This window comes from Varroa destructor, unplaced genomic scaffold (genome assembly GCF_002443255.2).
Source record: "Varroa destructor unplaced genomic scaffold, Vdes_3.0 BEIS01000002.1, whole genome shotgun sequence".
NCBI lineage: Eukaryota > Metazoa > Arthropoda > Arachnida > Mesostigmata > Varroidae > Varroa > Varroa destructor.
The window spans coordinates 6,196,137-6,213,082 of record NW_019211455.1 but is presented as its reverse complement, the minus strand read 5'-3'; the positions used below and the strand labels follow the sequence as shown (position 1 = coordinate 6,213,082).

The following is a 16,946-nucleotide window of genomic DNA, read 5'->3' as shown; positions in this document are numbered from 1 at the left end:
ATCTTTGTTAGCTTGTTTTTCCAACGTTGGTGTTTGCAAGACGATCAAATTCAACAACATTCATTATAAGCCTACCAGCCATGTGTAACATAGATAGGTGGCGCTACTACTCTCTGTGAGAATCAGCTGATTTTTACTTGTATTCGGCTGCTTTGGCTTATGCTGCAAACAGCTGATGTGTCAACAATAAAGATGGCGCCGTCATTGTTGTGATCGTTTATTGTCCAAGAGGATATTGGGCAGATTTTCAGAAAAGAATACGCCGCATTGAGGCTGTTGTTGTTGTTACTATTTTTGTTAGCATTATGTGATTTGCTCACCCGATTCAACTAGAAGTTTCCTAATGAGCGCAGAGCATACAAAAGACAAAATCTGCCAATCGAGCGTCGACTAGTGCGTCCGAAGCCGACGTCTGCAAGTACCAAAGTGGTTATCGTTTTTGGGCTCAGTGGTGACGAAAACGTACGCAAGACGACTATAAAATTCGAGTATCGTGACTCAACTGACAACGAGTATCACTTATCAGAGTAATAGCCTTAACAGCAGCTCTGTCTAAGGAGATATTGTCAGAGTGCTCTCCCCGTGGAGGCCATGGAGGCCACACTGGTGGAGGGCGTTGGAGACGAAGTTTTAATTGCTTTCATTGGAGTTTTGGCACTGTTCGTCGTCATTGTAATTCAGGTAGAAATCTTTACTCTCTTTGTCTATTCATGTAGCATACATATCTGTCACAAGGTGGGTAATTCATGATCTAAAGCTAGAAGTGTTTCAAGTTTTACATGATTTAGCGAGTTGTCAGTCATTTGATTGGCAAGAAATATAAGAGTTACTTTTGTTTAAGATGAGTCACATTATCAATATTGTGTGGGCACAGATTTTTGAAAATTACAAGCCTATCTCTTAATTTCATGTACGAATGATACTCATAATGTTTCAGCAGGGCGATTGAATGCGATTGGTATTGACCTATATGAACGTGGCACGATGTATCAAGATTAATTGTATCAACAATACGATATACCACGTAAAGCCCCAAGCTTCTATTTACGTATTTACTTACGTTTCAACTAATCAAACTTTACTAGACAACGTACTTTAGCTGTATTCATATAGCCGTTTTACGCGCTTACATAACAGTTTGTTGATGCGGCCCCGCGCGATATTTGTTTTTATTGCAAACGGCTGTACATTTGACAACAACAGTAAACAATTACGCTGATGCAAAAAAAACATCAATTTATTAAGAATAGCATTTCCTTTTTTCCATTAATGATAATGTGCTCTTACATGTAAATAGATGAGTGGTAGTAGTGATGATGACTAAACCGATGACAACTTCACAAAGGCCGCTTTTTAGTGTCTATCATTTTTATATGGATTGTGTGATCAAACTATTGCGCTTCTAATTTTGGCATTTACCTCCTTTATTTAGTGGACAATCTCTCAGATATCGGAAATTATTCGGCCGATAGCAGAGACGAGAGTGAGCGATATCTCACGGGACACTACCGAAAGCACAGATCAGCTGTCTGTTCGTTGTGCTCTAGTGGAATCAAATCAAATACTATCAGAAGAAGGAGCCGAATCTGAGGCGATACCAGAAGGCACCACCGAAGTAAGTTCTTTTAGGTATGAGTTTTTTTTTCGTTTTCTCTTGATTTCAGCGATATGCTGATACTATATCTATCCTATACAAATAATAGTTTATGATATACCTGCGTGTAATTAGGAAAAACGTAAATGTAACGGTTAAAAAATAAATACTGTTGTATTCCAGATTCAAATTCGACTAAAATATTTGAATGACACAGAGCGGAACGTAGAGTGTACTCTCAGCACGAATGTGGGTGCTTTCAAAGATCGGTTTTTTCCCGAGGAACGGGAAGCTGGCAAGGTATCGTATTGATACAGGCGAATTTGGAATTCCCGAACGTAGAACAATACAAGCCTCGTAGTTGAAATGTCAGACGATTAATCCAATTCAAATCTTAACATTTGTACGAAAGAAAGTTGTTATAAACATTTGCTTTTTACATATATTTTCGAAAATATATGGCGATAAAATATTACAATAAGACTTATAAAAATTAACCGTAAGAGTACTTTTCGCAGTGTTCGTACCATCAATCAATCCCAAATTGTAATATACTAGTGAATCTTTAAATAACTGGCTCAGTATATAAGATTTAATTAACTTAAGAGAATATTAACCACGTCAAAAGCCGGCAACTTTACCACCTTACTTACCTCACTGCGAAAACGCAGTTCTACATTAAAGTAGTTCCTAATTTATTTTACCACTGACGCCTTTTTCAAAAAGCTGCTTTTATGATAGAAACATTATTCGAGGCGCTTAAAAAACTGAATATTTCGCAGATGATTCGGTTGATCTCGTGTGGAAAGTTGTTACATGACGAGTCGCTTTCGTTGCGGCATTTTGGAATAACCGAAGCAAATAACGTTCTGCATGTCCAGATCTCGAACCCGCCAGTTGTTATGACGGCGCAGGTTCAGCAACAAATGGTAAACATTCTATGTAATATTGCCTTTATTTCTTTTCGTTGTCTTACCACAGAGGAAATGGTCACAATGGACATTACTTTCTGCCATCATTGATACTAAGGTACAGTCCGATATTCTGCCTAAATCCATTTGTGGCTAGTTTTCGTTTAAACTGACACTTAAAACATTGTGTAATTAATAATCAACGCGTTTAGACAAAACTTAAATATTATATCAGTTCAGTCGCCGTCATCGAAGCGAGCAACTCAGAAGCGTTGGCAGACATTACGTGCTGTCTTCGCTATATGGCCAATGACGATTAGAAAATATCGAATTGAAGATCGTAAAAATTAACTACTACGAAACATATGTGGCAGTTTATTAAAAATGTGCTCTAAACTTTTCTCGTAAGGTAGACTGTACATATTTCGTACTTCGAGTGTGAAAGTCGTATTGAATATATTATATTTGGATCTGATTCGAAAACGAGGAGCAAATAGCGGATAAATTCAAGGCGCACTGTTACTTCTGCTCCTATAAATTTTAGGCCTATCGTTTACTTAATGAGTAATGTTAATAAAAATAGCGTTTCTTTTTCCTCAGGCCTCGAACGTATCGCCTGTCGTCTCCCGATTAGAGGCGAATATTGCTTCTCTCGCATATCTCGTACTTGGTGCCATGCTTGTGCTATTCTGGTTAGTTGTTTAATAACGGCCTTTTATTGAATGTAGCGATAGCTGAAGCATAATTCTATTGTTATTGAAGGGAAAAGTTGGGACAGAAAATGTATTGAAGGGGTTTGAGATTCAATGTCTGAAAGCAACGTATAATAATGCTTGTGTATCCCCAAACTGCTCTGAGTCATTGAATCGGATCGTTTGTTGCTGAGGTGGCAGCCAGTGAATCAAAATGGCAAGAGCAGAGTGAATGCGTTAGATGAAATCGAACAGCGCACGCGCCGTGTAATGTAGCTAGCAAATGGTAATGTATACGTTACTATGAAAGTGGCATCAATTGCCACAACTTGAATGGGACACTTACTTATCGTTACATAATGACGTGTTGCTCTATTGATTTCATTCTAGGTACGTGCACTTTCAGTACCGTGACCTGTTCACGAACTCTGCGACGACAGCCCTTGTCGGCATTTCCGGCTTGTTCTGCGTTTTCGTGTTTGCGCCTTCCCAACCACTGCCATTATATTTTCACACCGTAGCACAACAGCTCGCTCCGGAAATCTAATTGATGTTAAACCAGTTTGTCCTGAGCCTCCATCTTACCCCTCGAAATGCTTAAAAGTTTTTTTCTTGTAATTACCTCAGCACTTTCTTTAACTGTTATTATGATGATTTGCCATTACGCACCAAGCAAGTCAACGACAACGATAAAAGTGACAAATCATTCATAGACTTATACGAAGCCACGACCAAAATAAGATAATATATGTTCAGCACTATTATATGCTTCGATTTCGAAACGTAACTACTAAAACGCAAAATATAGGCATATTAAGTAGTGGCAATTTTCAGGGCAATTGATCGAGGCGCAATGAATTCGTTAGAACTGAAAGGTTTGTAGCAGTGAAGGGCACGTGGACAAAGTCATGGGGAATGCGCTAAAATATGGCGGATAATATTGCATGAGTATGGTGTCAAAGCCATCCTTCGACTGAGATTAAAAGGAGACACATTTCCTTTAGTAAAAGTTGCCAGTTATTTCGAACGGCACCCGTCTACCGTGGGACAATCATTTGTTTCTGTGGATCTGCAACACGATTTCTGTCATATCGTGGCTGCAATATCCGGTGAGCGGCACATGCCCCAAGAATTGATCGGAATAAATGTTTGCTGGAAACAACATAATTGAGAATTTGAACTGATTTCAGAATAATCTGATTGTGACTAACGTTATCTCGACGGTGATGAGGAGGCGTAAAAACATCGGAATGATACTGTCAGTTTGATTTCAGAAGACAAGCTAACCCACCTTCCAAAGACCAGCAAAGTCGGACGATTCATTCACATGTTCTCCTTTAGGTTAGCCAACTTGAATGCTAGTAAAGTTGTTTGTGCAGATTTGTCAATGTCTATATATATATATATATATATATATATATATATATATGTATATACACATTGACGGTTGAAGGCTTTTCTGAGCCATTCTGAGAAAGTATTGCAAAGTAAATCCGTTTTTTTGCACAAAACTGAGTTAATTTCTATGAAAGATGATTGTGACTATTTCTAACTTTTATTGAATTAAACGGCTAGGATTAAGAATTCAACCTAGGGACAGATCGAGGATTTTGTGTGCCATGTTAAGCTGCGCCACAAAACGACTATCGTAGTTAAAAAAAAACATCAGCAATAACACTAGTGGCAATGACAGCAACAATGCAACAAGTGTGTCAAATTATTTTTATTTTATTTTACGGTTATCCTTGTTCAATAGCTTTTATCAACTGAACTAACTTGATCTGTACTCAGCGATACACACGCATATGAGTGAAATAACAACAATGCACACGTTAACTGAAGACTGGTTAAGCATTTTGAAATTGGCGATTAAAATAGTCGTGGTGATCTGCAGCACTTCTCTGCAAAAGCACCCGGTGGGCCCAGTCGGCCTGCGCACAGCAAATAATAAGAAAAAAAAGAACTTAATAAAATTCAATCAGTCAGAAAGAAAGCTACGTTCGTTATATTTTTATTTAATTCTATGAGGACAACCATTCAACTTATCGTTAATTTTCTTTCACTACCTTTACTGTCATTTGTGGTCAATAACTAATAGTCATTCCTAATCATAGTTTTTCAGCGTAAACATTGGGTCCGTGTAAATCCGCCAAAAATCTATAGCCACTCTAAGTATCTGTCCCCGATGAGACCAAAGAAACCTTTGAACGCGTTATAATCGGAGAAAGTGATCATGAAGAACATAGCACTATTGAATCAAGCCTTTGCATTTTATGATGACTTCTGTTAATCGAAGTTACTTAGAAGAACACTTTTTGAAACGGAAAATGCATCGTACAGACCAGCCTTCACCTGATGGCCTGGAAAACCTATTCAGTGCGTCGCGCTAAAAGTGGAGAGTTCTGTTAATTTGATCTAAGTGATAGTCTCCAGACGATATCATTATTAAACGCAAGATGACGTAGGGCAAACTGGTCCATGTGCACCAGTTTGATAACATAACTAGAGTTGCTTACGATAAGTCATCTGTGGAAACACGGACAGTAGATTATTTGGATTCGTGGCATGATGTTCCTCCGAGAAAACACAATCATGTCTCTTAACTGCCTTCTGTCTAGTTTTTAGGGTAAAATTCAGCTTCAAAATGGAGCTTACGAAAAGAAGCCGAAGATCTAAAGCAACTGAATATCGCTGATCAGACCGCATTAAAAAGTGGCTCCACGTATGTATCTAATCAGGCAAGTAATATACTATTTGAAAAGATATAAGAAATGTGTAAGTATTGTATTACCTTGTTCTTGGTACGGTCTTAATTTGCATGCGATTCTTATATTGTACAGGGATTGTAATATGATGGAACTAAGATTATAGATTATAGATAGTATTATTTAAATACTGAATTGAAATTACAGTTAGGGAATAGTTAATATCAGTCTAAATTATAGATGCGGGGTTCTTTTTAATAATCGCGTATTATTCATGCACAAGAAGCATGCACGGCACACCTGAAGCAATCCTCCGCGCGCCTCTTACACGATTTCGTGAACTATCTGAACGTCCCGAATTTTACGTACATTCCATTAGATGACTGGCTCCCAGCACCAAACCAAAGTGTGTTTATGCCTATATTTGAACCTACACCATTATGCGTCCCTAACATTAATAAGGAAATATGTTATATGCTAAGCTATAACAATAATTCTCTGTGCTACATACAGCAATATTGGCGGGCCAATTTTCTAACGCGCGGAAGCTGGGTTTTACGGATAAGTTTGGCGCGAAGTGTGTAATCTGAGTGACTCGTTTAGTGACTGTTTTCGAAGTAATTTTCTAACGCAATTTAAATACAAGAGTGAACAAGTTGTCAAATCGGGTAGTAGTCCGAAAACCTGGAAGTGAGGACTGTTCTAGTTCTGGCTTTTTGCAGTAAATATGCCGGTCAGTGAAGCCCGTTACGCACACTGTGATGGCTTTACTGAGGGAGTACGTTTTAAAGAAAAGTACGTTAATTTTTTAATTGATTTCTATTTTTGTTTTCTCTACGAAGTAAGTATGCGTCGAACTTGGCTCACGTTTAGTCGGTTTATTGCAAAAAATAATCATGGCTTTTCCCCTAAAGTGGTGCTACGAATGCGTATTTGCGTACGGCGGTGCTGCATTTTAGTGGATGCGTTATCCTTTGTTTATTATCTTTGTTGTTTAGTATTATTTTAACCCTTTGAGGGTATAAGTAATATCGCAGTTAAAAAACTGGAAGTCGAGTACGTTAAGATACAGGTGAAGTCTGTTTAAGAATACTTTAGGAACACGGATATATACAAAACTTGCAAATAACAGAACTACAGTTTAATTTTGAATTTGAACGAAAGCTTTTTTGTCAGTGAGTTCTTATCTTTTTCTGAGCAGACCTGTTGATATCCGCTTGAGAATCACCTCTAAGTGAGATTACACCTTCATTTAGGGAAGCTCCTTATTCTGTGAAAGTTTTGCTGGGCTTTATTGAAGGACTATAATCTTCTTTCTGTTTCGTAAACTACTTTGTCATTTGCTCTTGGTTCAATTAGAACGATATTTCCTTTTGAAAACAGTATCAGTCATACCAGATATAATAAGATATGCTTAGATCCACTTTAAACCATGCGGTGCCCATTACTCCATTCTTGTAAGGATGCGCACTCAACCCACTACCACGTAGCAACAAGGATGTCGGAATCGAAAGCAGACAATTTGTCGTCGGAATGGTTTTGATAGTACTTTGTGTAACCAATGTAATAGCTATAGAAATAACAAGATTAATCATAATGGACAGTTACGTTGTAACATGTGGAGCGGACGGCGAAATGCGTATCTGGGACGCTCAAACTATCCTGGAAGAAGGTCCTCTCAGCATCACTTTTGGTAGCCACTGCAACTCCGTCGTTGTACAGGTAGGCATCTGCTTTGGAAATACAACAGGATCTCGAATATCTATGGATAAGCGAGTCACCCTCGATCTGCAGCATCCTCAAAAGCCATGAAGTCGCTTGCAAGCATTGCTGTGGATGAACATTGTAAACCATATTACTCTCGGGACTGTTCTCACATGTGATGACCGCTTTAGTGCGCTAGCTACCCTTTTCTTAAATACAAAAGAGCTGTTCACAGCCATTAAAGAGTCGAGTTTGCTTCAGAACGCGGATACTCGTCCATAATATATAGAGAAAACTGACTATATCTGGCTAATTAGATCAGAAACTTTGCTATGTGTTGACTTCTAATGCTTTCCTTGGTCGATCGTTCTGTTTGTGGTTTTTTCACAGGACGACGACCTTCTGTGCGCTATCGATGGATTTCGCGTTAAGAAAGTATCCCCTTTGGGAACTGCTGGAGAGCTATTATCTGAAGCAGAACTTGAGCCAAGGACTTTTAGAAACTTTCAAGCCGAAGTGCTCCATCTTGCTGCTTCTGGCTTCATGGTACTCGCTTGCCTCGCCAATGGAACAGCTGTATTATGTAAAGAATCCGAGAGGTCCTCCGACATTATTTTGGAAGGTCATAAAGCTGCGGTTCTCAGCGGTGCACTGACTCAAGAAAAACCGCTTGCGGTGAGTCCAATGGGGTTAAATATTTTTAGGTTATCAAACTGATTAATTTCCCTCAAGCACCAGATATCGTATATACCCATCAGAATGGAAACGCCTGTGCTACTACTGATAAAAAAAAAACAGCTTTATCTTCATGTATCTAACTAAACGTGTACCTAGCTGACGTCCATATCAAACAGAAAGGCCTACCTTATGAAGATTTTTTCCTAAAGACCACGATTGATTACTATTGTTTACGTTATCAGGCGACAGCAAGTTGCGATGGTTCGGTTCGACTATGGTCAACGAATGATGGCCGTTGTGTGAAGAAACTTGAGGATCTTTTTACATCGCAGGACGGTGTGGATTGCCTCCAAGAGATCACCAGGTATCACCGACTAGCGTTTTTGAATGATGGAAATTTACTTCTTATAGCTGGTGAGAGAACGATCAAGGTCTACGAGATGACAACGTTTACCGTCGAGAAGGAAGTTGACATCGATGAGATTATTGATGATGAGGAAGTTATTTACGCAATGACTACAGGTAGGTTGTTGACCATATAGATAGAAAGCTGCTTATAACCAATTAGGAGGACCGAAGCTTGTGGGCTGTATGCATTTTGTAATTGAATTCTGTTGAGCTCTAACTCGACGGGACTCATTTTGAGTAAATAATTTAGTGTTATTTAGACTCACGTTCTAGAAATGAACTTTAAATATTGTGCGTACTGCATCAGATAAGTTGCATTCTCTCAAAATCTATCCGCATTAATACATTGGAAATATATGGAACTAATAATACCGATAGTTGTCAATGTATCGCTTTACTATTTGAGTAGTCGTACGTTCCTTGTATGATAAACATTAATACTGGTTTACCGCAGACATGGCGTGTATTTGCCGTTAAAGGTATATGGGTACATTTAATATACGGAAATATATATGTTAAATACATTAATTTCAGGAGGATCTTAAGTCTTTGTCTTGTAATTTTTTTAGATGGCTTTCGTGTCGGTGTCTCTACAAATCAAGGACTGGTAAATGTTTATTCTCTCCCCGAAATGGCACATATATGGAGTCACAAATTCGACGACACTGTTACTTCGATCATTTTGCCGCCATCTAACCAGGCTGCTTCCGCGCCACTCATTCTCCTCAGCGAAAAAGTGAATAAGACTATTGTAGCTAAGAGCTGACTCCTAGCAAATAGCTAATATATGTTTTAGTTTATTGCAGGGAAACATACAATTCAGGGATAATCCAGTTTGGACGTGATGGTGGTTCTCCAAAGTGAGCTGTTCCTGTAATAGCATAGTCGTTAACGTATTTTCTGTTAAATTTAAACACGTGGTAGTTAACGTTGGAAACTAGACGTAGACACACTTTGTTTCATGGTGAGAGAAATCAGTTTGAGGTAATATTTAACCGCTTAAGAACTGAAGGTAAAACAGTTTTTTTTTAATTTTTTCTTTAGGGTGAGTTGACGTGTGCTACAGGCATAGGTTTTCAATCTGCGCTTGGAAATGGTGCTGCTTCGTCTTCCGCTGAAGGAAACATGAAAGAGGATACGTTCGATCCAAATGAAGAGATCTTAGCAGGCAGTGGTATCGACCGTTCCGGAGGCGACGGGGCGTCACGGAAGAGAAAAGCTGCTGAAATGGATGGAGTGCTTGATAATGAAAGCATTGCCAGGAACGACACAAACGAAGACGTTGATGATGATGGAATTGGTAAGTGGGCACATCTTTCAAATCAAAATTTCACGTTATTAACTGGGCATGACTTCCTCTTTCGATACATTTCATCAGTTTGTGAGGTGTAATTGCTTATCCCTAACGGCTCTTCCGAAACATCTGCATTTCTGCTGCGAAAAACCTATATGCTAAAAACATATATTTTTTAGCAATAACTATTATTATTATCAACTGTTTCAGATCTAGGTGCCATCAAGTCGTCATACATGCCAACAATTCTTGGCGAAGATGTTGCTGATACTGAGGAAAATGGATCGCATCAACGCGTTGTTGTTCGTGAAACCGTGAAGACAATTCACGTAAAAGCTTTTTGCCAGAAACCTTTTCAGGTATCTGTTAAAGCAATAGGAATACAATGTCATCTTAAGCGTTATATTTTTGGTGACTCTTTATAGTTTAATGCGATAATAACAATTTCATTATGTCGAAGCTTCGTGCCGAAATGAGAACTTCTTTTAATTTTACGCTTCTTCGCTTGTATACTTTATCGAGGTTGGCCATCCCAACTAACATTTTTGAATCCTTGTATTGACTGGTGATGTAGTTGCTCAATATTCATCCATCCTACACATTTCTATGATATTAATCAGCAATACATATACATATATATATATATATTGCTGATGATATATATAGACAATAGAAGGATCTTGCAGATGATTTCAGTACTCTTCAACTTTACTGACTTGAAATTATTTTCCAGGTAGGCGAAGCTCATGAAATGGCTGGGCATGGCGACTGTGATGAGGATGACAATTTTGAGGAAAATACTACTCAAGAGCGAAGGTGGGTTTTGCTTCAATTTTATATATATATATATATTAAAACTGTATATATGTTAACTAAAAAAAAAAAAAAAATATATATATATATATATATATATATTATACCGATAACGAGCGGACAATCAACAGGTGTCCAACACATTCATTTTCATTCGTAATTCGCAGATTCCTCACATACAATCACGTAGGATTTGTGGTATGCTCTCTCAGCACCGAAGAATCCTCGATAGACGTCGATTTCCATAACTCGGCTGACCGTCACCCATTAACGTTGCCAAATAAAGGTTATACCATGGCTGCTCTAGATGGCCACGCATTAGTGCTGGCTTCAGAGAACGAAATGATGGTTTACCTATTGGAGCCTCATGCTGGAGAAACGAATAGCTGGGAAGTAGAGGTCAAACATGATTCCATTGTGGGAGTAACACTCGGACCGACATTTGTTGCTATGGCCACGCAAAATCAACTTCTTAGGCTCTTCACTCCTGGAGGAATGCAGAGAGAAGTTCTAGGTTTGCCCGGACCGCTTTTATGCATGGTAGGTGCATCCATGTTTAGCCTTCGAGCACAAGAGCTCAGACCACAGGATAATTTGATGGTGTTCTATCATAACGGTACCGGCTTGGATGATCGGCAGAACGTTGCTTGTATGCGATTGAAGATTTCTTACAATGGAGTGACTGCACGTGGAGCCCATATTCCGGTCGGACTGCCAAGAAAAGTTCGGATGGTCTGGGCTGGCTACAGCGAAGAATTTCGACCTAGCTATATGAACTCGAAGGGAATCCTTTTTGTCTATAGCGACAAAATGTGCGGATGGTACCCGGTGTTCGATAGCAAAGAGAAGCTCGGCCATACAAGCTCTTGTTTCATGGTGTCTATTGGCGAGCGATACAATCGCGTGTTGTACGTCTTGTGCAAGAAATGGAGCCCCAGAGTGCGTCCCCTGCCGGTTATAGTCAAGGAAAAGTTACAAGCGCCTCTTCTGGATGTGGCCAACGATAAGGTCCAATTGGAAGCTCGCTATTTACGATTGCGGCAACTACCTTCGCAGGAAGTCGAAACCGGCAAGGCAAAGTTGACCCTGCAGATGTTCGCTCTTGCTCTGAAATCCGACCGTCTGACGCGGGCGGCTGATATTATTCGTATGGAATCCTCGCACAAGTATGCAAATGCCCCTAACAAAAATTATACTGTAAATAGTATCAAGTTATTTAAGCTAACTGTACGCAGTATTTTCTTTTTCGATGTACATTAATAGAGATACCGTATAACAAGGAACCTATCTTCTTCTACATGGCGTCCTTAATAGCGCAATGTGCCATTGATCTTTTTTCCAGATCGCATGTTTCTTATTCTTTCTTTCATAAAAGGTTTTTAAGAATTGATGTTACGGCAAAGCGGTATGACAAAGGAAGTCCAGCTTCTATAATATTAGATTATTTTATGTCCCGTGATTGTTTTAACTATAACGACTCAAAGATTGTTTCAAGCTCACAAGGTAATATTTATTAATCCGCGAACAAATTATTTAGGGAAACCCTTCAGCTTTTTATGGAGTACACAGACGCATCGAATCGCAATAATCGCTACGATGGTCTACAAAAGTTGATAAGAGAATTCCTCGGGGAGGCTGAATCAGAGGACGAGGAAGACGCTGCTGAGGATCCAGCGGACGAAGAAGAGACCTTGATGATGGACAGCGCAGAAGTTATTCGAACTTTACCTGAAGAACCGGTAGCACCCATCCTTGCACCAAAGCGAGTTGTTTTGGGACCACTTGGTGCTTCAGACAAAATTAACTCCGGCAAAGCAGACTTTAATCCTTTTAAGAAATCTGAGACCTGTAAGTTCAGTCAACAGATGGATGCTCACTTACTGTTAAGACGAGTTATTTTGATGCGTACACACAAAATGCATTTGTAGAAAATGACTTTGTATCGGAAAACAACGCTAATAACATAATTTTCTATATTTGTATCAGCCGCACCAAAGGCTATGAGGACTGGAAATCTAGACGAGATTCTTTCAAAGAAAATCCCAAAACCTGCTCTTGCGTTATCCACCAAAGAGGTTCCTCGGTTGGCGCCCAAACAAATTAAGTTGCCGTCAACGTCACTGACGACGAAAAGTGGTTAGTAACTGCCTAGGTAATATAAAAAGTCAGTCAATTATGCAAGGGGTGTATCATTTTTTGAAAGCCGCATGTTGTGAAAACTTTGGCTCGGCTCACCATAGTCTCTTTCATACTTGTTAATATTTTAGAAGTTGGTTAGATTGGTGCTTTTGAACTATGCATTAGATCGTAATAATTATTGCCACCGAACGACTATTAGCTTTTCAAAACTATGAGGAAGTTCTGTGTAGAGTCTCTATTAAGGTAAATATAATATTAGTATAGGCAAAACGCTATACAGCACAAAATAATTGCCATAACATTTAATACAAAAATAACATATAATAGCACTAGAAGAAGCTAAGAAGAGGGCTTTATATTAAGCTTGTTATATTCGGGCTAATAATTTGAGATGTGAAACAACCTTGTGTTGAACTCACCAGCCTAAATAGGTGTTCTGAGTTGAAGTACTGCCATTAAATATTGGTTCAGCAGGCTGCCTGCCCGCACGAAACGAATTGTCTTTACTGCCGGTCCCCAACTAAGACGACCTCACGTGTCTCTAAATTTAGTGTGCAAAAACACGTTACCACCACACTGTTATAGGCGCGCGCGCGCCCGCCAACCTGCGACTGCCGGAAAGCAGCTAGGTTAATCAAAGAATGTATGCATTGACATTAAAATGCGGTGGCCTACAACCAATTTATTTGTTCTGAAGTAAAAAAATATCGTTTAGTTGCAGACATATTCTGTTCAATCTCGGTAGGTGTATCGTTTGGCACTGCTGACAAGCGCAGCCCGCTTGAGTTGTATATGGACGATGTCATCGAAGAGCTTAAAAGAGAATGTCGCGATGGAGACAACGACACTTGGCTCAAGATGGCAGCTCAAAGGTACCGAGCGTTGACGTCAGATCAACGAGCGGCCTATATCGAGCTCAGCAGAAATCCGTCAAAACGAGCACGGGTGGACATATCGTGAGACGTACATATTACATAGTGAAATGCGAAATGTGTAAAAGTTTGAGCGAAACCTATTAATAGGGTTAACATGTTTGTTTATTGCCAGGTTTCCATATTTGCACCTTCTATAAATAGGAAAACATTTACTTTGACTTTTCGAAAAATACGTATTAAAATTTAAATTTTTCTCATTTTTTCCAATAAAAGTAAATGGTTGATACTCAAGAGAAATTTCGCAGGTAATTTCTATAGAGTTTTCATTAATTTTATCTTTTATTCCGTTTCATTTTATTTGCTGTAAAAGTATATGGCAAAATTGTAGGAAGATTATGAAATATACTGATGATAAATGAACGATAATGTGTATACCGAGATAAATAAAATGAATATAAATAAATATACTGTTGTAAATAGTGGTCATGTGTATTATTTTCAGTTGCGATCAGCGACTCGCTTTTCTTAAATCATGCAAAGTAAAACACCACAGGCGTATGCTCTTGTTGAATTTGCCATAAAATGTATAACCAGCAAACCTCTCCGCATAAAAACACGTTACAGTAACCTACTATGAAAATCACCGTTTGTTCATGATTGAGAGGATTTTTTTAAATTGAATACTATATCCAACGTATCATGGGCAATTCTTGATGATATATTTAATTAACAAAGAATTACCTAAGCAGGTCCTAAAATACTTTCTATTTTGATGGAAAATAAGACCATTCATAAAAGAGATCCATATTTATTGATGGAAAACCAACGAGCCAATTAGACGATTAAGTCGTAGGTTGATACACTAGATTTCTGTTGTCTATGTTTGACGCACCCAAAAAGAGGACTAAAAATTAAGGTCTAAAACGCTTGGTGTTTTTTGGTACATGCTTTAATATTATACATAGCAGGTTACCTAGAATGGCTTAGAAATCCGTGCACAGGATGAAATCTAGCAAATAATACAGCAAATAATAGCAGATAAGTTTTTTTTACCGTATCATGCGCAGTGTTGATAAACTTAATCGGTTTGATCAAGAGCTAATGCGTTGCTTCTTAATAAGTTCTCACTCATTGATCAAATTATGTCCAATTGAGAGTCGTTAGTTTTGTTAATTATGGTTTTTAGAAAGGTATAGAGAACTCAACAGCTTTTAAGCATTCTAGTTAGTAGCCCATTTGTGTCATGTTAGTTGTTTTCCCAATTCCCATATTCCACCAGCTTAGGCACATATTTGGTCCCTAACATGCTGTAATATTTTAATTAAGAAAGGCGTGGAGTGAGAATTGACTTGTAGACGTTGACCTTTATCTTATGTGAGTTAAGATATATTTTTTTATTAGAAAATAGATGGCCTAACCTATTTTCGGCTTTTCATGATTTTTCGTTATCCACCATCTAGCCTTATAAATACATCTCTAATATTCGCACCGTGAGAAAGTGTCTGTTATATTTCCTAACGCATATTGCTCGTTACAACGGATTTTCGGAGATCCAAAGATTCCACCTTCACATCACTCCAGAGCAACAAACAAGCCTATCAACGATGTGCCTATCAAATGGGCTTGTTTAGTCATGATTAATTCTTGATACTCTTTGGGCCCTGCTTTATTATTTGCGTTTTATACTAGCTATGCAAGCGTTCTGGAATCATTTGTTCCCTCAGAGTTTTGGAATGCATAAAACATGATCAGGTACATAGTGAAGTCCAGTTTGCATATACTCCAACGTCGCCATAATACTTTATTTGGGGTGTTTTGATGTTCATCAACGAGACTCGCTGATCAATAGTAACGTTCACCTCTTTCCTCGGATAGAAACTAGGCAGCGTTGCTGCTGGCACTTTGAACAGCTATGAGATTTCTCCTGAGAAATTACTTGCGAATTTCAATCATTTCAACATTGGGCATTGAATTAATTTGTTGTTTCCTCATTCACATGTAGGCAAACGATTGACGAACATCAAATACGTATTGATTAATAGATTTTTGAATCATTTGTGCGCTTTATCTTTCATTCTCGATACCAATGATAAAGTCACTGTGGCATAGAAACAGTACAGGTGTGTTCTAGTGGAATACTGGTCTAGCGCCGTCGTATTCAATAACTTATAACTTATTTTCGGCTATTTTAAGGAAGATTGTATTCGTGTTAACCTTATCATCTTCATTAATGGAACTGTTCTGCGTTTTCTAAGATGGGACAAAACTGTCTTGTTAGTGAAAATTAAAGGTGCATTAAATTTCAATTGTTCTTTCTCGTTTAGTATGTTTCTCTAGCGGAAGCTTTACTATTCAATTTTCTGTTTTTTTTTTTTGCAAATTATACAGAGCGTTATTTGCTACATCTTTTGAGATATATTTCTGGAACTGTAAGAAATTGCATATCCTACTCCTAGGAGAGTCTTTTTTCGTATCTATAAAAAGTTACAGAAAAGTGGGCATTTCTTATATCGTATGCGGGCATCTTATATGGAGCGGGAAAATGTGATTTTGTTTCATAATCGTTGATTTTATTATAAAACACAATGATGTACCTTTTTTATTATTTCATAGGAGCAGACTGTCCTGGAAAATTTTTTTGCTCAATGGTACTACTAATTACGCTGATGATCAGCAATTTTTCTAGTTGAATTAAAACTCGTAGAGAATACGATTTATCCTGTGATGTCCTAGCAGATTTTTTAATAAAGAAGAGCAGAAGGCCAATTACTCTATTGCGCCTGGCATAGCCCATAGTCGGTCAGCAACTCATCTTCAAGATATTTGCTAATTTTTAGATTTAGATTGCGATTGATCATCAAGCTCATTTAGTCTAATGATAATTGTGAATTTTTCAAGTTGACAAAGTCAAAGCCCTTTATGGATGACTGGTAACGGCGTAGATCATTTCATATAAGGTTTCATAACCTCACAGGTTGTTGGACTGTAGGCTGCATATGACATTTTTGACATGGTCATTGTAATGTTATGATTTTATTTCCAGTTAAATATGCGTCCTTTAGAAGAATCTGTTCGTTAGCTAAACGCATTATTTTTCAGCGAAACGCTTAACTAAACTTTTTCAAAATTTTCC

General features: G+C 38.3%; 2 protein-coding genes and 1 long non-coding RNA gene across 5 annotated transcripts; 2 read left to right on the top strand and 1 right to left on the bottom strand.

Annotated features, from left to right (window-relative positions):
• The first annotated feature begins 203 nt into the window (after nt 1-203).
• Nucleotides 204-4,364, top strand: LOC111244638 (transmembrane and ubiquitin-like domain-containing protein 1). Its single transcript, XM_022791937.2, has 6 exons — nt 204-681; nt 1,433-1,615; nt 1,778-1,894; nt 2,377-2,523; nt 3,106-3,197; nt 3,588-4,364. Exons 1-6 carry the CDS (start codon nt 592-594, stop codon nt 3,742-3,744), a joined length of 786 nt encoding a protein of 261 aa, XP_022647672.1. The 5' UTR covers nt 204-591; the 3' UTR covers nt 3,745-4,364.
• A 977-nt stretch (nt 4,365-5,341) lies between these two features.
• LOC111244634 (WD repeat and HMG-box DNA-binding protein 1-like) lies at nt 5,342-14,292 on the top strand. Of its 3 annotated transcripts, XM_022791928.2 has the most exons (12): nt 5,342-6,697; nt 7,507-7,624; nt 7,997-8,281; nt 8,527-8,806; nt 9,262-9,428; nt 9,737-9,992; nt 10,197-10,345; nt 10,720-10,802; nt 10,967-11,965; nt 12,337-12,647; nt 12,786-12,935; nt 13,684-14,292. In XM_022791928.2, the coding sequence occupies exons 1-12, from the start codon at nt 6,630-6,632 to the stop codon at nt 13,896-13,898; spliced, it is 3,081 nt and encodes a 1,026-aa protein (XP_022647663.1). In that variant the 5' UTR covers nt 5,342-6,629; the 3' UTR covers nt 13,899-14,292. The 3 variants fall into 3 exon arrangements, with proteins under 3 accessions (XP_022647663.1, XP_086834597.1, XP_022647662.1); XM_022791927.2 differs by lacking the exon at nt 5,342-6,697 and having other exon boundaries at nt 6,753-7,624; XM_086978471.1 differs by lacking the exons at nt 5,342-6,697; nt 12,337-12,647 and having other exon boundaries at nt 6,746-7,624; nt 13,684-13,824.
• Nucleotides 12,285-13,685, bottom strand: LOC147757295 (uncharacterized). Its single transcript, XR_015319854.1, has 2 exons — nt 13,358-13,685; nt 12,285-12,645 (listed from the first exon to the last, which is right to left on the bottom strand). It is a non-coding gene; the product is annotated as an uncharacterized LOC147757295 (long non-coding RNA).
• Nucleotides 14,293-16,946: the final 2,654 nt, after the last annotated feature.